This window comes from Accipiter gentilis, chromosome 9 (genome assembly GCF_929443795.1).
Source record: "Accipiter gentilis chromosome 9, bAccGen1.1, whole genome shotgun sequence".
Lineage (NCBI taxonomy): Eukaryota > Metazoa > Chordata > Aves > Accipitriformes > Accipitridae > Astur > Astur gentilis.
In genome coordinates, this window is record NC_064888.1 from 31,631,546 (window position 1) to 31,657,752 (window position 26,207).

A 26,207-nucleotide genomic window follows, 5' to 3' on the forward strand; every position below is an offset into this window, starting at 1 on the left:
AAACAAGGACCTTCCTTTAGAGACATAATCTGTTTAATAAATATGACTGTAAAAGCAATAAACAATAGCAATTATACATTACACTACATTGTATTTAACGAAAGGGAAAAAAGAAGATGAAAAAGTACATCAAAAAAAGTAATTTTAAAATTAGAAATAGTTCCAACACTATAAGAAAACTTTTTGATTGGCTTACTATAAAAATAAGTTGGCTAATGTTGGACTTCAGTGGGGAGTATTATACAGTTGCTGCCAAAACCTTCCCATCTTTCTTAAAGCTGTAGTTGCAAAGACAATAGCAAAGCCATACAAACTGCTATGTTTCTACCTGTCTTCAGACAAACTACATAAAAGAGGCAGAGGACTCTGTACTGTGATGATCTTTTAACTACTATGGGTCTAATGTTCTTACACTTGGTATCACTTTTTCTCTTTGCCAGCAAGTAGGTTGATTTGGGCTCATGCCCAATTTGTGACAGAGAAATTCAAACCCACCACCACCACCAAACCCCCGTCCCGGGACTCTGGGCAACGCCAACAACGCTGCTTTCTCCTGTTTTTGACTCAGGTTGCCATGCACAACATCTACCGAACAAAACCCACTCATGTCAGGAATCAGGGTGCCTCCTAAGCGGGCTACACTGATTATGAGCTGGCCTCTATTTGCCTTCATCTAACATAGTTAAGTGTACATTGGTTGCTGTCTGTCTCTCTTTGCACTTCAAAACAAAATCCTGGTGCTAGGTTTACCTGAGTTGGGTTGGAAATCAACAGCTGTAACGACCACGGGTTAGGCTTCAGCCAGATATCCAGTGTCTTGGGAGGACTTGTTCGAGGTATGTTAAGCCTGCTTTCCTTCTCTTCCCTTGCATAGTCTACGTGAACACGTCCTGCAGCCTCATTTCTAGTTGCAGTGTAAGATACAAGCTTATGTTATTGGTAAGACATCAAATCTTGTACAATAGTGGTCCTGTGGTGCTGGGGCTCAAAATGCATGGCAACAACCTCAGGCCAAATCCTCTTTTATTCTCCCTCCTCGGCCCAGAGTGGCAGGAGTCTGCAGATCTGCAGCCAAGCGGGGTTGCCAAGAAGGCCATAGGAAACTGTTCATAGACTTTTTCCTGCCCCCATTCTATGAACAAGGTGTCCTTCAAAAAATTGACAGGCCTTGGGGGACTCCCAAAAGGCAGAGATCTCCTGGGACTTCCCCAGAAAAATCCAAACATCAGCACTAAATGCAGCTGAGGGTGTTACTAGGGCTTTCTCTTAGCCAAAATTGAAGGTGTAAGGCTGATACAAAGTACAGTGTAGGTTCATGCTGGCAATCACCTCCTGCAACTGCAGTGTGGACAGGCCTCCCTGCCTGTAATGCATTCTAATTCTGTTCCATTCAAGGTCAGGAGGCAAAGAGTTATCTTTCAGTGGTGCTATCAGTGGGATGCCTTGGTGTGAGTCGGCTAAAAAAGCTGTTTAAGAGGGAGCCTGGCCTTGTTGGGATCACCTACACTGGCACTCGGCCTCCTCACAGCCGTGGGGCACAGGCAGCAGCTGCAGCTAGAGGAACGAAGGGCAGAGTCCAAACAAAGACATAAACCAGACTGACCAAGAATATTTTCAGTGCCTTTAAACTCCAGTGTGATTTTCTGTGTGTCCTATGAAAGTCTGCTGGGGCGGCTAGCCCTCCCGTATCCCAAAGTGCTAAAAGAGCAGTTAAATCTAAAGCCAAGAACCCTAAATGAACCACCCCCCCCCCCCCCCAAGCCCTTCTCCCCCCACATCCCAGCCCACCCCTCTCCCTAAAGAAGAGACCCCCATGCATATTCTTGGCCTATATCGTTATGAATTTTCTACAAATTAGAGACAGATCAGAAAAAAGAGAGTGGAGGGGTGAGGGGAAGGGCCGCAGGAGTCAATAGTGGTACCAAGTTCCTCTCCCCCCACCCCCCACTAAAATTGAACACCTGTACAATGCAGTTCCACTATGGTCTCAGTATAATGTCCACATGCACAGGCTTAAAGCTAAAAACCCTTTGTCATCTGAAGAATTAAAAAGTCCAAATGCAGTGAGCTCTCCTCTTTTTTTAGATATAGATATATATCGGTGTCCTCAATTCAACCATTTACATAGGTAGGGATTTCTTTTGTGCTCTGGGGCTCAGCAGCTGTGGAAATACTTCCTGTGGCAAAGAAAGAACAAAATAAAAGAGTCAGTAAATAACAAATGCATTTAGCCAAGGAAGATGTTTGAAGGTATCACCTTGCTGGCCTTTGGGATTCGACTGTTCCAGACTGACAGGTTCTTCCCAGAAAAGTTTTCTTGTCATTCAAAACACTGAAGGTGATGTCCTGTTCTTTTGCTAATGAAGATGATTCACCCGTGTTGAACAGAAGAGGGAGAGGCCAGAGCAGAGGGATCGAGGGAAGGAGGGGTTGAGGTCCTCAGAGGAAATGTGTAACTCATTTGCAATGATAAGGTTTTGGAGATTTCATAAATAACCTTAAGCTTTGCATTTGCAAAAGAAGAGCCTAAACCACTCACATCCAGAAAATATGTTTTTTCACTGCCAGAGTGGAAGGAAAATTAAATGATCCAGGGACATTCATTCAGATTCCTCCAAGGAAGGATCCCTGAATGTTAGTCAAAGGGGTTGAAAAAACCTAGGTTCTGAACAAGCATACAAAAGAGAAACACCCAATTACAGTCTTGCTTTGTTTTCCCAAAAGAAAGAAAACTCATTAAAAAAGAAATTGCTGATTTCCAGAAACAGATGAGGTGGTTGTATAGGAGAGGGAAAAGCCTTTGCACTTTCTATTCTGCTCACACCTAGGTTCAGACCTTTTCATTTTGTCAATGAGCTCTGATGCAGTTTCCTCATTCATCTTACTGACAGGATGGAAAAACACTCTTAGGAAGTTTGTTGGACTGATTCCTTTTGATAGAGAATTGAGTCTATGTATGCCACACATTTACCTTTTGTGCTTACTAGTGCAGTTACAGGTGCAAACCAAGGAGCTATAAAAGGCCAATTTCTGGTTCAATACCGTGTCCAGTAGCACAGCTGAGAAACACAAATGCTGGCTATTGTAGAAAGCCAGAAATGCCATAGTTGCACCAAATGAAAACCTACACCAAAATTGGCTTTCGACTGTTCTTATCCTAGAGCCTTCAAGGGATTAGTTTCCATCACCAGCAAGAGCAGTTTTGAAGATACCTTGAATACAGCTAGCAGGTGACTGACTCCTGCCGCTTCAGTCTGAGTGACCTGTGAAAACATGTGTTTCCCTAACCCTGGAACAGCATGAACCATGGTCATTACATTCTTTTAGAAAGGGGGAGCTCAAAGCCCATCTATTTCTAGAAAGAGAGTTCCTGTCCTGAAATTGGGTGTTTCTCCCTTAGCATCTTATATCAATTTTGACTTGGAGGCTTCTGAGGGAAAAAGAAAGAAAAACAAATGAAAAAAAGAATTGTTAAAGTTTAGGACCCACCGCTCCGGGTCTTGGCTTGAAACCTCTTGGTGATCCACAAGCCTTTTGGAAGTCCTCTGTCCAGACTACCTTGGTTGCATTTCCTTTCCTTGGGTTCTGGACTGTGGCCTGGGGTTGCTCTGTATGGGGAACACCACATGGGAAGGTTGGTCCCCTCACGCCATCCTGTGTTCTGCTAAGCAGGGATGTCCAGGTCTGCTGATGAACAGCTGCTTAAAAGCTTTCAATAGCTACCAGATCTCTCCTTGGTGAACAGGTGAGGAGAGATCAGTATTGATTGCAGCAGGGCTTCCAGCTTAGACCTCAGTTTCATCAAGAGACTTTCTTCTTTTTCCTCCCAGGTTGTTTCACAGGCCACAATCTTAGCACATCACATTCCATCCTTTAATTGCCCTTCCCCTTGCTCCCACTCTGCAGTAGCTATGACACGAAGCCTGCATTAGCAAACACTCCCGTACAATTTAGAGACATCCTCAGGTAGGGTCTAAAGTTTGGTTAAGCTGATGAAATTGCGCAAATAAAGGATCTCAGTTACGACTATGCCTCACTCCTGTCTGAATCAGAACAGCTATAAACTTTAATTCCTCTAAAATAGGTCCATGTCCTTATTTACAGGGGTCCTGTACAGTACCTCTGGTCTGGGCCTGCAGAACTGTCACCTCACAAATGAAGTTGAGCAATGCCCGAGCAATGCTAGCTTTAGCAGAACATGTTCCCAGGCTGAAACCTCCCTGCTTCATCCCAACACTTTTACTATAGTCAGGGTATAAGAAAACATATAAGCATAAGCAAATGTGTGACTGATCCCAGTATGCCCTCTTCAAGTCTATTCACTTTAGGTCCTACGAAAGCCTGCTTTGCAAATTTGCAACCACAGAGGCCTGTGGGAGAAATCAGCCTGAGGGCAAACCCAGCTATGCAATGCTGAGATCCCAGGTTTTGCTCGATTTCCCTGGGAATCAGCCAGGCTAGAATTGCTGCTGGCAACAACGTCTGGCACAGCACGAAGGCCACAGCAGTCAAAACATCAATGAATATTTAGCTTTTAGATCTGACTTACCGAATCACCTGCTCACCTCCATGTTCCAGGTGAGGGTGGCCGAAGTTCTCCTGGATATGCCTCAGGTGTGGGGTTTAACCCCGCAACTACATCAGCCCCAGCAAAATAAATTAAATTGCCTTATAGCGCAAGTTAAGTGCTGGCAGGATTTTTGAGAAGGGGAGGGGATCTACATAGAGCAACTAGGAGAAAGAAAAAGCCTAAAGTTGTTCCCCTCCCTTTCATCACATGGCAGTGAGAGAGAGGGGAGAGTTAGCAAGGTTTCCTGTAGCAAAACTAATGCTGCAGCAGAAGAGGATGGGAGGAGGAGTGTGCAGGAATATGGGAAGGGGGGAGGCTGAGAAAAGGGTTAGCCAATTATAAGTCAGAGTCTGACCAGCTGCGGGATGCTGCAAGTTATTTACCTATGGGTTGGACTTCCACCTTCTCATCTACTAGTTGCTCAGGGCTCATCAGCTCACTTTGAGGGACATTAGGTATGCTTTCCCTCTGACTGACTGGACTGACCATCTCTTGATCTTTTTCATTCTGCATCTGTGCATATATATTAAGGCCAGGAATCTTCCTAAAACATTAACAGAAACCATCATTGTGGGGTACTCTGGCAGATGATGTAGCATCAGCTTTTACAAACCAAGAAACAAATCACTGCAAAAAAAAGAAAACCCGGCAAAACCAAACCCAAACACCTCAGTGAAAGGTGGCAATGGGGAGAAGGAAATGGCTCAGGGAGGGTCATACCTTTTGAACTTGTAGATTACAAACACGGCTAGTCCCACAAAAACGACAGAGAGGAGCATCAGCATAGCTGAACCACTGTGACTGGGAGTGAGGTCCACCAGGGGAGCTGCAAGAGAGGGAGAGAAGGTTAGAGCTGCCCCCAGGCCTCATCCGTCCACATGTCTCCAGGGCTTCTTTCTCTTTCTAATTCAGCTGGGAAGAAACCTGGGTTCAGACCACTTGTGTTTCTCAACCTACCCCTCGATGTGAAGCCCCGTAGCTTTCTCCTTAGAGACATTTTCTCTCTGGCCTATTAGAGGACTGTCTGAAACATACTCTCTCATATTGCAATTACCTAAGGTAGTTGCAAATGAAGTCACTTGGTTACCAAAACTAGGATTTTCTGGATGATCCTGGAGCTACCCATGGGCTAACTTGTCGTGTTGACTTTCTATTTTGCTTAGAGCTAGTCTGGGTAGCTCCCAATGCACAGTGAATAGTGAGCAACTGGGTCCTCACTTTTACTGAAGAAACAATGCTCACCATTGTTCCTTTCCTCCCCAACCAGAAGTCCTGTCCCCTTCACAGACACTGCCTCAGCATCCATGCCTTACCATGGCAAGCTCTTCTCACAGCTCTGACATTTTCAGTTTCTTCCTTTATCCCCTTCCTACTGTTCTGAACATGTTCTACCCTCTTTCCTCTGGTGCCCTGTTCTCTCTCCCACAACTCTTCCACGCCAGAGAGTGCACAGGTTCAAGAAAAAACAAAACTAAAATCCCATATCAAACAAAAAGTCCCTCTATGCTTCTCAGTTTTGCTCACCACCTCTTCATAGCCCCTTGCAAAAGAAGGCCACACAAACAGCCAGAAGCGTGGCTTTCCCAGAAATACAAAGTAAATTGTATTACAGACAGTTTCCATCACTCATACACACACACAAACAGAAAGACATCTAGCATTCAAAAAGGGATACACACAGGTCCAGCAGTCTCAGCCGTTCATGCAGATGCTAGCAAAACATACTATAGACAGACACGCAGCTGTAGCTGTGCCGTCACAGAGAGCCAATGCACACAGCCAAAATATCCTCAGACAGTCTCTATCTGGTGTTACACATGGAACGAGGTAGTAGTAGGTAGTAGGTAGTACCTTCCTCTGCAAAGCAATGGAATTTAACTTGAACTGCTGCCATACACATCCTCTTTCTCTTGCCCCTCTTCACATGTACTGAACAGACCCATCCTAAACCAGAGCCAGAAGTCACAAGAAAACATGCACACACAAGTAAATACTTACTCAGGCACACACATCACACACGCACATGTTTTCAGCTGTCACACTCAGCCTGATAAAGCCAACATTTACAAAGAGAAGTGAAAAATCTTCTCCTTCCCATATCAAGCAGGCTATCCTCAGGAAGGAGAGGCACCGGAGTGAAATGACCCATTGTTATGAATTCCTCACGCATCTCCACTCTGCCCCCTTTGCCTCTGTATTTCGTGGGTTTCTGCAGTTCTGTGGGATGACAAAGTAGCTCTCTGACCAATTCAGGCTCAGCCATCACTCAATGTTCTTGTTATGATGCTGTGCTGAGAGTCTGGTAATAAACAGCTATTTAACTGCTTTGTGAGGAATATTGCATATTTCACTCTGCCTTAGAGTTGAGGTTGTTGTCTGTTGGGTTGGGGACATTGGTCTGGGTCTTTTTTTCATGAGAAGAAGGAATGAACATGATGAATGGATTGCAATCTGCTGTCCGTAATCGCCATAAATTAATCCTTCTTCCAGTGTGGCCTGAACAAAAAAGACGGAGGTGTGAAGTGTGCTGAGGCCAATGCCCGTCATTCTCCTGTGCTCCAGGGAATGCACATGCTCACTTACAACATGCACACACATAGAGGCTCATTTCTACAGGTTCTGCTTGAATAACCACACCAAGCTAGTTTAGATACCTGCACTTTTTTTCCCTGCAGCTTCTCTGCTGCAGATATTACTGCTGTGCGTGACCAGGCACACACAGAGGGAGAAACATACATGTGCACTGAGGCATGGGACCATAAATCTAAGCATATGTATACATATGTGTGCACTTGCAAAAACACACGCTGAGCTTTGTGGTTCAGTCAACTACAGCCCATAGCTGTCCAGAGTCCAACACAGAGTCACAGTGAAAAAGTTGGGAAAGAAGGGATACCACAGACCAAAGCAGCACCTCTGGGCCATATGCATCCCCTTGGATTGTGTTTCCTAGGGAGTGCTGCCAGTGCTGGCTTGTGTTCCAGGTTTCCCTGCTTTATTTTATTTATTTTTTTTTATAAAAGCTTGGATTTCAAAAGGACAATTCTTCTTCTTCCTTGACAGCCAAAACAATAGTTTTCAGCAGAGAAGTAAATCTCTCTTTTGGCATTTTGTAAAATTCTAAACTAATCCCAGGTTTTGATGTTACGAAATTGGGTCTTTTATTTAGACAGGGAACCTAGTCATGACCTCTGCAGCTTGATAGGGAGCCATATTCCCTTGAAGACCTCACAGTGGCTGCTCTGTGGGTTTTTTAATATCTAGTTTGGCAGTCCAGGCTCATTTTGCATTCTTAGTGGATCATATTTCTGCAAGAGACAAAATCCTGTAGTGTTCCTATAGGGCATTGTGGAGCCAGTTACAGCAATCACTCACATCTCACCAGCAGCTTTGCAGAGAAGTACAAAAAAGCCTACCTTGCAGGACAAAGGAGTATTTGCATCTATTATGGACAAGAAGTACTCACTCCTGGTGTTTGTGTAAATACAAATAAAAGCGTGCATTTTTGGCGAGCATGAAGATCATGTATTTACACAGCATGTCTGAGCCAAGCACCCTCTGCTCGAGCCTGAGCTAGCAAGAAACAGGCCAGCACATGCTCAGAGGCCAGACTGTTATGCAGCATGGCAGTATGCCACACTGATAGACCCTGCCTTTTCGTTCATTCAGGGCAGCAGACACGGTTTAGTAGCCCAGAAAAGTGCTACAGTACCTACACTAACTACCTGGCTTTGGGACTGGAGCTACCCAGCTTTCAGCCAGTTCTGAGCATGGATGGAGCAGCTGGGGACCCTGTGCACTCCCTCATGCAGCGATGCCCAGAATTCCTCTCCAAGAAGCTGCAGAAGGCTCCTACATACAGCATAAAACTGGGATCCAGATTAATCTTGTATTAAAGGCAGGGCTGGATATGTGATTTTCAGTGTCATCTGTTTCCACTACATGAAATCAGGAATGTCCCTTCAGCAGCAAGAGGTAATGAGCCTTTCCCAGGAATATCTAATGTGATTCTTTCTAACTATAATTTTTTAGAAAAGGCCTACGGTATATTCAGGGCCAGAGTAGTCATGTCTAAATGTTCATTTGGGATTTGATCTTGACTTTAATGAACACTGACCAAAATGGAAAACAGCCATGTGCATTGGCAGAGTAAATGCCCAGAAACAAATATCAAAAATGATGAGCAATTGCAGGTAGCTCATGTTTGAAGCTCACATTAAGATGCTTTCAGATGTGGTTCTTTTAAGAGATGGGCACTAAGCATTCATTTTCTGAAAGTACATATAGTATCACCAGTCACTGTTGAAAATTCAGGCCAAGGATTGCTTCTCTGGTAACAACTATTATGTAAAATGTATATGAATTTAAAACTTAAATATAAAGTCATGCAATTCTTCTGTGTCATATGTCTATTGCGTTTCTTTTTACAATCTACAGGAGGAAAAAAAAAATCAAACAAACTGACTTCTCAAGCTGTTGTGTTTTTTTTTCTTTAGAGATTACTCAGCTGCGCTGCATCTCTGCTTTTTTACGCTTTTGGTTCTAACGTGTAAAAGTAAGCAGCTGATCATCTGTTCCACAGCTAGTGGAAAGCAGAAACATGCAGCAAATATTCCCAGGGCAGATATTATAGCCAATTCTGCTTAGGAAAAATGAAATATTGCAAACACCAAGGCTTTCTCCTGGGGAGATTTAAATGCAGTCACATTACACCCTTTCTTAACAGTCTCTTTTTCCTTCCCTTTATGGACAAGGCAGCACATGGACTGACACCAGCTTGGGCAGGCCTGTTCATACCATAAAAAGCTTTTTGGAGAGCAGCTTGCTGGTACAAGTGAACTGAGGCTTTTAGTTTGTTAGTTATCAAAAGAAGCTGATACCAACTGACCAGAATTATCAGCAACTCCTGGAGAAAAGGAATTCCTGAGAAACCTGAGCACAGATTTGTTTGTCCCACCTCTTGTAATAGTTAAAAAGGACCTGTGCTGTGAAATGAGGGTTTAGCATACAGAATAGACAGAGATGCATGTAATTAAATATCAGGAGTTTGGAGATGGCTCACTTTGAGAGAGGATTAGTTAAAGTCCAAACTGCCTAATCTTATGTTTGTGCATATGTAAATTGATTCTAGTCTTTCAGACTGCTGAACAGCTTCTGAACTGTGCTTAGTTGCTTTGAATGTTCATTCACTCTAGAATATCTGAATATATCCAAGGCTAGCTGGTAACCTTTGCACCGTGTGATCCAGGCTGAATATGCCACAATGCTGCTCAGCTGTTGAATATTCCCGATAAAGCCAAGAAGTACACATTTCTGCTGCTACTTTTACTGCATTTCCAACAACAACAGCAAATTCTTGCACAAAAGTAAACAAAAGGATTAGCTGTAGATGCAAAAGCCACTACATCTTTTTAGCATGATAAAGAAAGGGGAGGTGGAACAGGCATTTTAACGTCAGCCCATACACTGAGTTGTTATTGTGACATAAAAATAATAAATGTTTAAAATACAGCTGTTAGCACACTACTACCATCAAGGAATATATTACTTGCTGTGCTACAGAGCAACAGGGAGGGTATACACAGGAAGAGGATACTGACCTGCTGTTAAATGGGCAGCATGGACAAGGATTCGAACCCCTGGCTTCAACTCAAAATGGACCAGGTTTTGGTTCAGTTTCTGGATCAGCGTTTCTGAAATCTGGAAAAAAAGGAGAAAATAAGAAACACATTTGTTTCTTGATCATTGGTTTAGATTGCCAATAGGTGAGTAGGAAATGGAGCTGCACACAAAGCAAAGATTTTGCAGAGGCACCAGACTTTCCGAGCACAACTTCCTATCACCTTACAAAGAGGGAGTTTGTGAAAGCTGAACACATCTGCCAGTACTATGTCCAGAGTGGTTTGTGTACAGTTAGCAATGACCGATAGCAACAGGTTGCCCTGTCACATCTCTGCAGGAGCAGCCCAGCAGCAAAGGGGAATTGAGCCCCAAAGGAACGTTACACTCACGTGTGTGTCTGCAGGACCAGCCAGCAACAGTACACCAGTGAACTCCATTTACTATTCAAGCAGAGAAGCATTTCAATTGCTAACACTCATTTGCTCATAGCAAATAACTTTTTGCTAGCTGAGTGGCCAGCTCCATGATCTTAGAGCATGTTTATAACGTGATATACTTGAATCAAAATGAATAGTTTAAGTCCTTATCCCAGCTTGCACTTCAATTTCAAGTCCTAAAACCAAATTTCATTTCATCCAGCTCTGAGTTTCAAGCCAGCTACTCCCTAATCCTTAAGTATGTACCAGAACCAGCTCAAATCTGAAAGTGTTTACTGACTACAGAGTGTGGCTTAAACAAATTGCATGTTCCATCTATTCTTCTGGGTTACACAGAGAGGGACCATACTCTTATATGCTTTCTTTCATGGGAGACATTCCACAGAGCTTTTAGATCACTAGATTGTCTTGCCACAACTCTGATGACAACAACAGAGCTCTAGCAGAAATGAAGCAAGCTATTCCTCCTTAAAGGACACAACAGAAAAGATGAGCATTTGTTTAGATAAGACCCCACGAAATCTCTATTTCTACAGTGAAGAAGCCAAGCTTTGGTCCAATCTGTTGGTAAACATTCCTTTTTTTTAAGTCAGTTTGTCACAATATGCACAGAGCCACTTTCTCCATATCACTGTTAATTATATCCAAGAAGTTTCAGGCAAGTTGCCATTAAAAGCAAAAAATCCAAATAGATTAATCAAGGAATGGAAGCCTATAGACATGTTGTTGATAGTTTGTTGTGTGCCTTTTGCATGTTCATTTGCTAGATGTTTCATGTATTTCACATTTTCTTACAACAGTGAGCAATTTTCCAATTGAACATAGCCGCTGTTCTGCATGCTGGTTTATTAGGGAGAGGTGGTTGGAAAACTGCAAAAACCCACCCCCACCCCATAACCCTTAATATGCAGTTGCCGAGAACGTTGCGTTTTTATGGCCATACCAAGATCAAGAGGAACCATGTTCTAGTGCTCACCATTTAATTTAATTTGTTTTAAATAAATCCTTATTCCTTCTTGAAGATTAATGAAAAATTGTCAGAAAAAAGAACATTCCAATAATTTTTAAACCATCTTTTTCATGTTCTTCATTTTTGTCTGGTTGAGTTATTTCAGTAAATGCTACCCAGATATGATTAGATGTTCCTCAGCTATCATTCATCACGGTATGAGATTTATCTGCCTCTTTTTTTTTTTTTAACATTCTTAATGGTTCTTTCAATACTCTTGGCTTATACACTTCATTTCTGGCTGCTGATCACTTGAATAGGTGCCTTTGATCCAATATCAATTTGGCAATAACTCTTACAGGCATTTTATTTATATTTTTTAATATATCTCTTCAAAGTTTACAATTTTTTCATGGGTGCCAGAATGAGCAGTAAATATATTTCTTTCAATAGCAAGGAAAAATATCACCTGCTTACAAAGAGCCATCTGCTGAGCTCAGAGCACCAGGGATGGTGACACAAAGATGTGCAGTACATGAAGAAAGCCTGGGAAGCAAATTATATCCCTCTTTAAGAATTTGAGCATATTAATAACCAAGATTGACGATTAAAAAGAGTGCTTCATCTCTAAAACTGGAGCACAGATGCAGATTGATATGCTGTAAACCAGGTACATTAATGGGAATAACAGAAAAAATATCATCCTGGCCATTTCCAGTCCCAAACATGACCTAACAACTCTCCTCCATACCCCTGCGGGAATTACCTTTCTTTGCACTCTGAGATGCTGATGCTGCTGGGGCAGCTGAGCCTATGAAAAAAAGCAACCACAAGACAGTAAATGGAAGAAAAGAGCCAACCACATTGTGTCATTCCTCTTCAACACATTGTGACAGCTGCACAAAATGGTCAGGGAGACAGTAGAGGTAAAAACCATACATGATGCCTTCTACACCCGAAGAGGCTTAATGTGATACATGACTGAGAATGCAGTTAGCAAATGGTGCTGTCTAGTATTGGAGAATGGTTTCATCAAGGATTTGGGCAAGAAATGGAAGAATAGAAGAACCTTGAGAAAGTCAGCCTGAGAAGGTATCAGAGACTTTGTTGGGCACCAGTGACATGAAGGAACGCTGAGATCTGACCTGGCCTGCCTGAGGACTCTCGCCATGCAGAGTGGAGAGGGAAAAACAACAGCACCAGCAGGGACATTAAAGCTGAGAGCTGTTGTGGCAGCCTCCTAGGAGGCAAGCTGAACATGTGAGAGAAAGCTCAACCAATATTCTTGTCTGGCAAGCCGATGAAAAGGAATAATAGGAAGGGGAGAGGCAGTAAGAGTGAAGGAGTAAGAAAAAGGAAGAAAGGCAGAGAGAAATAGTCACAACTGAAGTTTTTTATTACTGTATTGCATTGCTACCTAATCATGAATGAGGACCTCATTGTACTACATCCTGTACAAATGGAACTCAGAATAAAATGATTTCTGCTTGAAACTACCAGTATCTCAGCAGAAGCTTGAAATAGCCGTCACTGTTCCAGGACTATATGCAAAGTGTCAAAACAGGCAGCAACTGCTCATGCTGCTCATAGTATACAGCATATTTCCTTGGCTCAATTAATTATATGCTCTCCCAGTGGCTTTCTGGGTGCAGCTTTTTTTGCCTGGGTCTTTATGGAATCTGAACAAGTCAAAAAATGAATGACAGCCTGAGACCTTCAAAAGCGCCAGAAGTTCTTGTGAGAATCAGACATCTGCCTTTCTCAGGGAGCTCTGGAGATTCCTGACACACACTTCTGAGGGAAGCACAGATGTATTCAGATATGTTTTTAAAATGTTTGCTTGCTTGGTACAATGTTTTCACTTCTCTTTATGTGGAAAGTCAGATTCTCTTCGAAATAGACATATAGGCAGTATAGAAAGAGGGATAAAAATGCATTTCTGTACTTCTAAAAATTATCTGAAATAGAAACCACACACAATGGTTTACAAATGTCAGTATTTGAGGTCAACGAGCAGGTTACACACAGCTAAAGGGCTAAATTCTCATTGGGATTGGACACTGCTCTCCAAAGTTGGACCTGACAATGCTTCTGGTCCTCACATGGTCCCACGAGGATCTGTGAACTGCAGATCACTCAGCACACTCACTTTGAGATTGGAGAAGTGGCTCTTCTGCCTTTCTTATTCTATCAAGTCTATTCCTAGCTCAATGGATCACAGGTTATCAGACTTTAATCTAGGAGTGGTTCTGACTCATATAATTTGTTTACAACATTATTAAAGTGTCTCTGAAGTAAATCTCCACACAAAGGCTGATCTTAGTCACCAAGGTAATGAAAAGGTTTCAATGGGAAACATTTGGGGTCTTGTGCATCCCTTTATTTCTGCATTCAAAGTGGTACCATGGATGCATTTTTGTTTAAAAGCAGTTAAGGAAAAATCAAAGTACAGTGGCCTGTTTGAAAAAGAGCCATGTAACTCCATTTGAACAGGTAGACCTTCAGCTGGGGAACAGGTTGGCCTCAGGCCTATGCCTGTTCCTCTCTCACTCCTGGAGATGCAATAAACTCAGCTGAAGACAAAACTTCTTAGAATAGCAACCTCCTAATTTATAGTCTTCAAGAGTCTCCCTTGTGAAAATAATTAGCTTTCAGAATTAGTTTTGGTCCTTAACTGAGCCTCATTGACTTTATCTGCTTCATTTGCAGAATTAAGCATGATGTGCAAAAATAATTCAGTAATAGAAACCATTCTTCATGTATCATTTTTCATCAAAGGACACATAATGAATAATAATAACAGGCAATTTGTGAAGGAAAAAAAAGATATTCCAATTCAAAAATGGAACAAAACAAAAATTAATTTGGCTTCTCTTAGCATTTTGTCAGAATTAGGACTGTGAAAGAACCGTGTGCACCAAGAAACAGAAGTATCACTCAGAAGGGCATTTTCCCATACCTTTATTGAATTTTGAAACCTCTGGTGTAAATTGGTTTAGGCTAATTGAATGTGATTCAACTATGCCAGTGTGTACTAGCTAAGAATCTAGATAATTTTATAGATACTTTGTAAGGATCTCAACTAATGAGTGCTACACTTCTATTCAATTCATCGAGTAAATCAATATACAACTAAAGGAAAGAATTATGCACATTGATTGGTAGGAAGCAACTTGAACCAGCATTACAAACGTGAATCAGGAGTCAAGGCAAATGTAGATTACTTTAAACTGTGCCACTCGCCATGTACAACCTTGGTTACTTCACATGAGGCATCTAAAATTTACTTGCCTTAGCACTGAAAAGAGCATAATCACTGACTTACAGGGTCCAGCAGGATTTTCTTGAGATCTTTTAATGAAAGATGCTAAATTCCAGGTGCCATTAGTATCCAGAGACACTGTGAGAGCACAAGGTGGAGGACTTTCCTGTGGTTACTGTGGGACAAGAACTGACCAGCAGATATGAACCCAGAGAGAACCTGGACATAAAAGCCATGATGCGCTTTACATGAACAAAGGTGACCAGAAGGAGTCTTGAGAATGAAGGGCTGCTCTGTACACTGAGCAAAAGATGAGAAGGCGAGAGGTCTGATAGTCACATGGCAGGAGTTAACTCAAAGACATTAAGACAAGGTATGTACTCAGCCTGTTCTACAGCACACAAGCAGCTGATCAAGAAAAGCTGGCTAAGGAAAAAAGCCCTTGGTACAAGGTCTTCCGGTTCATATTATTCCATTCTCTCCCCACCTGCCTTTACTTCTCAAATACTGACCCAAGCTTCACTAAGCACCCAGTGGAAGACTTGGTCTGCATACAAAGGTACAGATGTTAAAAAAACTCCTCTCCTAGTAAACACTAAGATGATTTACCCCTTTTTCTGGAACTTAATGTCCAGGACTGACTGGCACCATTTTCTGTAAGATTTGAAGGTGTTCACTGTCACGGTCTTGTTGCTAAAATATTTTGTTGACAGGCACAGGTGAAATACATCAGAGGAAAGAAAAGTAGTGAAAGTAAATATGCTGAAACACTAAAGCTTAGGAGGGTGGGTGAAAAAAAATATTAAAACAGATAGAAACTCCATCAGCTACAAAGAAGCAGAACTAAAACTAAATCTGCTTGAAGGAAAGAATCCTAAGACATATACACATACGGGCTTCCCGAATGCCACTCTCCATAGTGTTAAATTTGCCAGAGGTATTTCATCTCCTCAGTTCATCACTGCCCGTTTGATATTCAGTCATTCATGTCATTTCCCATCTCTTTGGCTGGATACAGATACAGGCCACAGTTGCAGCATGTTGAGCACAGCTGGCTACCAGCCAGCTAGTGTTGCCATTTGCCAAAGACTCCATCATGCTTGCTACATTGCTGATAGCTCTTTTCAGAGGAAAGATTAATGGCCTCAAATGTCATTAACTAGTTGCTCCTATGCCTATTTTGCATTCTGCCTTTATGGCTCTTTTGAATAGGCCAGGTAAAAGCATGACAATGGAAAACTAAAGGGAAACCCATGAAAACACTGAAAACTTTACTTGATATGAAAACCTTACTTTAAATTCTCGTGTATCTTCTGCTTACATCTCATTTGACTAACAGGAGACACATTTGCTATGTTTGACAAAAAACCTCCACAAGCAAACAACGTGGAGAGAAGATAATTTGTGAAATGCATAAATAAAAAGATAACCCTTCAGAATCTTTCTATAGAGTCAAACTCTACACTGAAATAAATTGAGTAATCATATCTGTGTATTTGTACCACTGCCTTCTACTGAATTTTAAGTAGAATATCCTCCTACTGCACATTCATTCTGAATTGGATTAGTGCTAAAAATTACTCAAAAATTACTTGAAATGCTACTAATTAGAGGGTTGCCCTTCACTGAAGAGAAAGACTTTGGTGCTTTTGAAGTGGCAGAGCTGAATTCTGTAATCATCACATTCACCGAGCCCATCCATAAAGATGGTGTAACAACTGCATGACAACCCAAGTGGCCAAGAGCAATTCTGGGTGGCTGTTTTTCCAAGATTTGGGATATTTTAGTGGTGTTGCAGTGACAACATGCAAATTAAACAGCAGTGTTTTGCAACTGCCAATTATTTCTACATTTTTAAGCAGGTTGGTAGTCTGTCCTTAGTTACTGTGAAAATAAACAGGGGAACCAAGTGACCCAATTTAAAAAAAAAAAAAAAAAAAAAAGGCAAAGCACAACATTCTGGTCATAAATACAAAATTTTTTTGAATATGCAAAATGTTTTGGGATTCTGCACGATGAAAAGGCTTTTGATTTTTATGAAGCTGTGAAAAATAAGTTTACAATGACTACAGAAAGTGGAGTGGATCAAGCAGTCTGAGGTCCTCAGAAATTCTGTATTTATGTATTAGGTGGAATTGTCCCATGCTGCACATTGAGAAAACTTCCCCAACCTCATACGTAGTGGTTTTTTTCAGCTGTCGAGCAGTTAAACTTTTTAAAAGGCACTTTAGTGTCCAATGGGAAATATCAGGAATGCAGAGTTCACATTTCTAAATGTAATCTGCAAACAGATATGACAATGATTGGTACTGTGTGTACACAAAAAAAATTATTTGGGGCACTTGATTGACAGTGGTACATCAGCTCAAGGAGAAGACGACATCTACCATCTAACCACAGTCTCAACGAGAGCATAAGCCACAAATGTGCCACCCTGATGGAAAACTGCATGGAAAGGTATATTTATCAAGTGTGATGCAGTGCCTAGGACAACTTCCACAGTCCCACTATTACTGTACCAAACAATCCATGGCTTACTGTGTTTAGACTCATAAAATATGAGTGGCACTGAGTAGTATTATAGACTTTGACAAATGGGAAAGTAAGACCTAGATTTTCAAGGGACCATGGACTTTTAGCTGCCTCTGAAGTCAATGAGAATTATGTACTTAGGGACCACAGAGCGGCTGGACAGAGAGACTCAAAGGCGTGCTTAAAAAGCCAAATGAGTATGTACCAGATAAAAACAGACCAGCTTAATCTGCCTCAATGGGAAACAGCAAAGAAGTAAGACCCCATGGTCATTAGATATGCATCAGATTTACTGGTAAATGTGAAAGTCCATGAAACCACATTTACCCTTCGTTGTTAGCCATGACAGAATAATGGTCTAGCTCAGGTGATGAAATACAGCTCAGTTAAGCAAGTTGCCCCAAAACCTCACAGTGCTCTGTGATAAACATGGCCTGCAGCAACTTCAGGAGTTTCATGTGGGGAGATGTAGTTTGAATTCCCTCTTCAGCTACTGTTTCTATCACTTTTCCCTGCCTCCCACTCCATCAGCTGTCCTTAGCCTTGCTTGTCCTAGCTAACAAAAGTTAGCATGCACCACCCGCATGATTTACATGGCTTCTCCCTTCCAAACCCAGGTCAGATGAGCAGAACATCAGGACCACAGAGTGTCCCTTGCCTCTGTTCTGGTACCCGGCGTGTGAATATGGTAGATTCAGGGCTGTATCACCACGTCCATGTCATATGACCGCAAGTATACATGCCGACTTTAGGAGGCTCTAATAAGAGGGGAAGAGAAGGAAGGAGCTGTAGCACACTTCATTCTCCTGGTAAATCTGTGCCTACAGTGTGCGTGGTGGGTTTTGTGCCCTTCTGTGGTATTTCACTCAGTTTCATCAACTTTTGATTTTGAGAATGAGTTAGGATATCCCTCCCTAGGGTACTGAAACAAGGGCCTTTGCAGAATAAAAACATTAATTTCTGTAACTCCTTTCCACCTGATCTATTCTGACTGCAAGTTTTCCAGGGACAGAAACTATTTTCACTGTGTCTCTGGACAGGCTTACCATGAGTCTCAGGTTTGGAGAGTAGCTTCCATGTGTGATATGACACCATGAAAAAAGGAACCTATATAATTAAGTGCTTCCTTAAGAAGCCTTATTCCATTGCAGTGTTTGTGAAAACTATTTCCATTTTGTTCCTGTACACTCTGAAGTTTCTTTTCCAAATTAGAAAAATCATCCAGAACTATAACTCCCTTGGGTGTGCACCTGAAAACGCACAAATTCACACACAAGCTTTTGAATAGCTTGTTGCTTGCTCATGAACACAAAATAGATTTCTGTTCCTACCAGAAAAGAAGACTATACAAAGTACCTAAGAAGCAACTTAAGCCGTCATCAGCAAAACCATCTGCTCCCAGTACTCATGCCAGTACTCTCCCAACAGGGAGAAGCTGTTGAATGGCCTCTGAAACACTGGGGAAGGGATAGTGAAGGATCACAGGCCAAATGGACGACAAAACAGGAAGAGTATCAGAATATGCTTCAGAGCTGAGGGCAGAGACACCTTTTGGGGCCCTCCTTGGGCAGTTCCCACTGAAAACAATGCCATTTTCTACTGGAGTAACCAGGAAGGGGAATGCAGTACCTGCAGGCTAGTAAGAAAAATATTCTGGTCATCCTGATGAGAGCAGGGGAGATACTTCTCCACAGGAAACAGCTGGCTGCAAATGGCAAATAGTTTCTCTCTCTTCAAAGGTTACCATTTGGACCCTGCAGGATGCCAGGGAAGTTGCTGGAGTCCCACTGAAAATGACATTTCTTCTTGTCCATAAAAAGGGTCATGAGCGCGCTGTCAGGGCTTCCTTTCTCCACAGGCACAGAGACTCCCGTTTTAACAGGGGGCGAAAAGAAAGGGACAAAGAGAGGGAGTAACTGGCAAAATACAATAAGCTGCTGAGTGCCAGAGGGGAGCTGGGTCAGATTTAAATTTGAAAGTTTATGGACTGGCTTCTTTGCCAATTTGTGATGGAGGAAAGGAGAAGGGGGATGAAGGAGAAAAGGGAGGAAAGGTTTTGCAAAGCAGTAAATCTCCATCTTTTTTGTTTATTACATGGGTGGTGAAAATTGCTGAGGAAAATAATTTGTCAAAAAAAGATGATGGCTAAGGATGCTGAGCAAGGGAAAGCTTAAGAATATGGATGACCTGGTGGTTTGAGGCCCACAGCTAAGTTAACAAGGTTTTAGACCACTGCAAGAGGCAATTGCAACAGCCACTACTAGGTCACGCAGATGAAAAGGCTATTAGGAAACAAGAATACAAAAAGGGAAAGATACTGTTGATATATGTGCTGATGGGAAGACTTCACTCATTCACAAATTGAGGGACAAATCCAAAGAGAAATGCTAAAACCCTTGTGCCATCCAGTGAGTAGCAGGCATCCTGTAATGCTGAGGATTTCACCATAGCACGGGGGCTGATATTTGTGAGCTGATGACACCTTCTACCCCAATGGTCATATAGCCCATACCAACATGAGGTATGTCTGCTTGAGCCACGGACATACTGTATGGAGAGGCAGAGGTACAGCAGTGCTTCACTCAGGGCTAGTTATCTTTGCTCCTGGAATCTGAGGTAATAAGCTGAGAGATATTTCAGGATTTTTGCCCAGCACAGTGTTTTATCTTTTAGTCACAGTATGCTAGGCCCACCTGATGGGCAGGACCTTTTGGGTCTGCAGGGAGATATAGTCCTCCAGTTGTCATAACCTGCTTCAGCCTTGCACAGAGAAAACAATCCAGAGTGGCTGAACCCCAGTGCCAGCACCATGAAGAGGGCAGGCAGATAATCCAAGCCCATCCCTGTGCCTTAAAGTAACAAAGTTCTGATCTGCCCAGGTCTACCACTCAGCTCTGTCCTCCAGTGCTTTCTAGACTCTTGACAGCCTCATAAACTTTGCCTTATGAGGCTACTCCAGTTCATGTTGGCAGGAATCATCCCCTAAATCCTTCCTGCTTTCTTCCAACTTCCATGAAATAGAACAGAACTTCTAAGGGATTTATGACAACTTAACATTACTGAGGGAACCTAAATGGGAGTGTCCACTCCTAAATACAGCTCCAAAGCCTGTTTCCAGTGTTTGGGAGAAAAAGAGAAGAAAAAAACCCCACACAACAAACAACACAAAAAACCCCAACAAAAAACCCCAAAGAGTATGTAGCATGTACCACAGTCATCGTTTAGACCCCAGTGAATCAGATGCATTTGTACCACAATTATTTGTTCTAACTTGTCTTGGAAATCCCATATATATACACACAAATACATAAACACACACTTTTCCAAGTAATGGACACAATACCTGCTCTAGGTCTGCTGCTGTTCTTTTATTTTCTCCTGTGGCATCTTGATATGGTAAAATGAAGAGTTCAGCAGATGTTGGCAGACCTGGGAGCACTGCGACCAGAATATGCTTGCTTGAAATACCTGTTGCCTGATACATAGACAAATAATGCACAGATAAACAGTGAGGATGGCACTGAATGCTGAGAGCTTCTTGGCTAAGGCATCACAGTACCTCTACAAACGATGTAGGGTGTATCTGGTACAACAGGGAGAATCTTGTTAAAATCCACTGCAGGTAAAAAGTCAGGGATTAGTAATTTCCTGATCTAAGCTATTTTACCCTGTTCTCCAGTAAAATATGCAGGGTCCTAAGGCAACAGTGATAATCAGACATGCTAAAAGGAGCTCCTAAATAATAGTTGCATAAGGTATGATTTGCTTTGTCTAAATTTAGCTATTTTAAAGTTATCTGACTATCCCAAGTTAATCCCTGAGGTTCTTCGTTTAGTCAATGGTAAGAAGCTGCATGTTAAAGGGCAAGGTATGTGGGCAGAATTGCACTCTAGAGGTGTGATTAGCCAAAATATCTTAAAAGCCTTGTGGAAACTCAGGGAAAGAGAAGATGATGAATCAAGTTTGAATCCCAAAAGCCAAACAAATTCTCATAGTTCACATCCTGGGTCAATTCCACAAGTTAATGAGGACTTTTTTTTTTTTTCCCTTTAGGTGTTAAAGATTGTCTTAGTCTGCAAATTTTTATTTTTTTGTCTTGTTGGCTGAAAATCTTAAGCAACCAGTTAAACTCAAATCTCCCTTCAACAAAGTTAGCCAAAATTCAGAAAAAAGTACCCCACAGACATCACTACCAGGGTCATCTCTGGTCATGGGTTTCAGCTGCTGTTACCATGACATTACACAATCAGATTGCAGAGTTATTCTCCAGAAAAGGAGCTAGTTTGATCTTCAGGAAGTTTTGTGAGCCAAAAGAAGGAGAACCATAGTTTGCTGAATATTCTTCCATTGCCTCTTTGTCTTGTGGATTATCCAGCAAATGCATTTAAATCTCAAGGTTTTGATTTAAACCTTAAGTTTCAAAGTGCTGAATTTAGTAGGTCACTTTTAAAGGAAAAACAAAAATGCCCTCAGATATAAGGACAGACCACTACAGCTGGATGCAGCACAGAGATTCCCCTGCAGTAAGGACTTGCAACCCTCTCAGACATTAACTGGGCCTAAACCTCATGAATTCTTCTCCCTAGTAGCTCAGGAGCAAAGATTTTGAGCAGCTGCTCGTTGAAGAAAATGATGGATGGAGGACAAGGACTCAGTGAAACTGATTACAAATCACCGTTACCTGAGCTAATTCTGTGGCTATCCCATGCGTGACTGCTGACAGTCCAGGGAATGCCCTGTGGAGCTATGAAAAGGGAACCCTTCCCCTCCACTGCACACCAAGGAAAACCATGTGGTTTTGTTGCTGTTGGGTTTTTTTAAAGTCGATTTAGAGAAAAACCTATAACAATATAAAGGTCTCATATATTCTTTCCAAGTATTCCCTGATACTTGCATTACTTGTGCTTGCTTAACAGGTTGTTCTAAGATGTCAAGAAAAGGACACAGTATTACCAGTTAATGGAAAGTCTTCATTTTCAGAGGCTGGGAATGATATTTTGTCTGGAAGCTTTTGGCTGATCAACTCAGTTCATTCTTGTCTTCTTCATCAAAAGTGGGAGACAGGACTCAGAAAATCAATGATGTGAGCAAATAATTATGTTCATAATAAAAAATAGGATACTTTGTGATAATATGAAGTTATCCTTACTTAGAGAGAAGATCAGATTTTAGTAGAGAACTATAATTTCTTATGCAGAATTTTTATCCAAGTCTATGGTACTCTGTAATAAGAATGTAATACTTTAATAAAAGTTCATAAAAATTCTATAGCACAGCTATAATTTCCTATTGAATTATTTAGTTATTCAACTCATTTTTACACAGTTTACTTAATTGCTGTAGAAATCTATTGGTTTTATCTTGAATTTTTACAGGAATTTCTCACAAAGGCTTGGTTAAGGTGAATTATTTAGCTATATAAAGAGGGATAATTAGCTATCAATTTTTTTTTTTTTTTTTTTTACTCAAACACCAAAAAGACTCTTTGTGTTTTCAATGTTCTGCTTTTGGAATGTAGCCTTGGTACTGTAGTTTTATAATCCTTCTTTTTATGGCTTGATTTTGTTTTATTGAGTTGTTTATATTCTGAAAATTCATCCTGAAGATAAATGGATCCTTGAATACTTGATACAGTAAGTCAGAAGAACAAGCTCCAGAAAAATGTACTGTTTTTTCCCTTTCCTCCTCCTGTCTTTTGAGGAAATTGAAGAAAAATATCTCAGAAAAGATCCAGACAAGTTTGTGTGCACCTAATTAGAGCACAGTGTCTTTCAAGTCTTTTTGCACACATGATGCCACGAATGAACATATAAGCTTGCTAATAACATTTACAAACCTTGAATCCTTTCAAAATCTGAGTATCTTTACTTAAAAAAAAAACACGCAGAAACCCTGTTTCAAACAGTTCCTTTCACTATTTTCCCTTGAGCTGCAAAATCCCAGCTGTCTCTTCTAACTTTTCTTAGCCTCTCAGTTTGAAATCCAAATCTTCAGCCACACAAGAATATTTTTATGACATTCTGTTCCACAGTTAAAGAAGGAACTTCAGAGCTTCTCCATAGTGTTGACGGGAAAAATAGCATCCATCCTGACCCGTGATCCTCATGCTATGTGAAAGACAAAGCACTTACTGTGGTGCTCTTTTTCTTTAGTAAAAATTCTTTTCTTTTTGGTGTCCTAAGTTTCCTACAGCATATTTGTAATTCCATTAGAATAGCACTATGTTACACTGCTGTATAAGAATAGCAGTAAAAAGAAGTAAGAATTGCTATGCAGTAATAAAGACATTTGTACAGCTATAGGCGGGTGTAAGTAATTTGTTTTCTATATGGCCTTTATTCAAAAATATTCCGCATAATCCACTGTAATTAAAAAGAATAAACTGAAGGCTGACTCTGAGCACCAGATTGTCATAGGATAGGGTAATTTCACTGGTCTAAAATTTAGGAGTCTGGCCTCAAACACTAGTCTAGCCTCCTTTTATAGTTGGTAGAAACAGAGAGACACCTTGAGAGAATAGCTGATCCAGTCCTAATGTAGGCACAAAGCAGAAATTAGAACCATTGTAACGCAGGTTATGTACATTGCTTACCTCCACCAGGGCTCTCTTGACTACTCTGCTGATGTCCCTTCTCCACTCTGGGATATCTGGATTGTAGTCATCCAGGTTTGGAGAGAATGATAACCGCAGGGACTGAAATTGCTCTGCAGATACAATGACATGGTGGTGAGTAAAGACTGTGAAATGCCTTAGTGCCAAATGAGTGGGCAGAACCTAGTGAAACCTGCTGCAGCTCATGTTTTGCTTAATCAATCTGCAGGTGATGCACAGACTGTCAGAGAATCCAGCAGTGTGTCTGAGAGATTCACTGGGAGATTTGGAGAATCTGAGAGATTCACTGCTCGAGCGTCACAGAACTGAAAAAGGTGATCAGTCCTTACTTGAGTGGATGAACAGCACTGGAAAGGGAGCTGTGTGGGGAATGTAAATGAAATGCTGCCTTCATCTTGACTTCTGAAGCAGGCAAGCCCTCTGAAAGAAGCTGTGATTGTACTCTCATAGATGTGCCCCAAACACTTGAAATCTTAACTGGAAGGGGACAGGGATAAAGGTGGGGAGAGGACTGGCCTTGAAAAATCTCTCTGTTGCATGTTGATCCCTATGACCATGTGCTTAGCATAATCATCTAAAACTGGGATTCCCAGTAGTTCATTCTTAGCCTCCACCTACACTAATTGATATTTGTGTGCCCTAACTGCTTCTGAGGCCTGAGTACAATAACAGATCAGTACAGATTTCTGTACAGAACTGCAGCACACAGCATTGACTTATCTTTCAAGCTAAGCAGCTTTTGCATGAGTTAAGAGGCCTCTACTGGCCAAGAAGGGGGAAAACCAGCTCGCAAAATGACCTAACATTTTGACAATCATGTAGGATGACCAAATAGTGACAGAGCAGATGCAGAGGGCTCTGGGAAGGAGATCAATGTTCTGTAATCATCTCAGTCCAGACTAATGTCAGTCAGTGGCCTTCAGAGATGTTATGCTGAACTGATAACATGGGAACCGAGTTTATAATCTCACTAAAAGCATCCTGGAATAAAGACCTCATGTTACTGCCAGCTAACTTGGCTTTCTAGGTCTTGACTATGGAGAATCATATGTGAAATGAAGGGGGAAGAGCTCACCATACACAGCAATAGTCTTTGTGTCCTGAAGAATGGTATTTCCTGCTGAGACCTGAACAGTGATGGTATTCATCCCTTCCACAGAAAATGTGAATGTGATGCTCCCTTCCAATGTGATCAGTGGCTGCAAATATATCAGAAAAGGAAAAATGAAGTTAATTCGGCTGGAAAGGAAAAGCAAAAAAGAGTTTGGCTTTCTGGCCTACTGGGATGGTTTGCGGTGTCAGTTCCAGCTTGGAAACTTAAGACTTAGAAGGGGTCCTGTGGCATGGAAGCCAATTTTCTGGAGAGGACCCAGGGATCCAGATGGGGCTGTCCTTCTGTAGCTCTAAGTAAGGTACCTGTAACTTCCAAAGGAGCTAAATTTTAAGACCCAGTATTTCCTTCCCACTTAGCATACTGGCTGTTCTGGATCCTATGTTAAAGTGTTCATTTTTGCTGCACTCCCCAGAGAGGCACAGATCCTAACACAAGGGCCTGCAAAACTCACTGCTCAGGTGCCACACTCCTTTCACAGACCTAGCTGTAAGAGATTTGTTTAAGGTGACTCAAGGAGGTTGTGACAGAACCAGGAAGCAAATTAAGATTTCTCAGTTGTTCGCCCTTGTTAACCTTAGGCATGGAGATACTGGTTTGGGAAAGTGATGGTGTTTAGAAAGGACACAGATTCCCTCAGCTTGCTTTGTTATGCAGCCAGTTTATCAATGAGTTGTGCCCCCTTTCAGTGGTCTGTGCCCTAACTTCTGTTTTTGCTTATTAATGAACTCTGGGTGAGATCTTCAACGCACCCACTATTAAGTCAAACTCTGTTGCCATTGTAGTCTGTAGTAAAATTCTCACTTCAATGAGAACAGAGTTAGACCAACTCTGATCACTTATGAGCTTAGCAGATCAGAGGGAAGGGTAAAAGGTGACAATCATAGCCTGTAAGTACCTCTAGGGGGAGATAATTTCTGATAGTACAGAGAGTTCTTTAATCTACACACAAAGGCATAACAAGATCCAACAGCTTGAAACCAAAGCTAGATAAATTCAGACTACAAACATAGTGCATGTGTTCAATGCCTAGGATAATTAGCTGTGGGGAAATAGTTGAGGGAGAGGGTAAGAAAGAGAAGCAGTGAATTCTCCATCATCTGAGGGAAAT

At 41.7% G+C, this 26,207-nt stretch overlaps 1 protein-coding gene across 1 annotated transcript in view; it reads right to left on the bottom strand.

Moving 5' to 3' along the window:
* Positions 1-1,794: 1,794 nt before the first annotated feature.
* SORCS1 (sortilin related VPS10 domain containing receptor 1) overlaps positions 1,795-26,207 on the bottom strand; it is a 310,095-nt gene continuing 285,682 nt past the window's right edge. Inside the window, exons 21-28 of the mRNA XM_049810783.1 lie at positions 25,061-25,184; positions 23,965-24,077; positions 20,716-20,847; positions 10,171-10,270; positions 5,291-5,396; positions 4,954-5,114; positions 3,490-3,608; positions 1,795-2,177 (exon numbers count right to left, since the gene is read on the bottom strand). Of these exons, the coding sequence (XP_049666740.1) occupies positions 2,121-2,177; positions 3,490-3,608; positions 4,954-5,114; positions 5,291-5,396; positions 10,171-10,270; positions 20,716-20,847; positions 23,965-24,077; positions 25,061-25,184 (912 nt within the window). The 3' untranslated portion in view covers positions 1,795-2,120. The remainder of the gene's footprint in view (positions 2,178-3,489; positions 3,609-4,953; positions 5,115-5,290; positions 5,397-10,170; positions 10,271-20,715; positions 20,848-23,964; positions 24,078-25,060; positions 25,185-26,207) is intronic.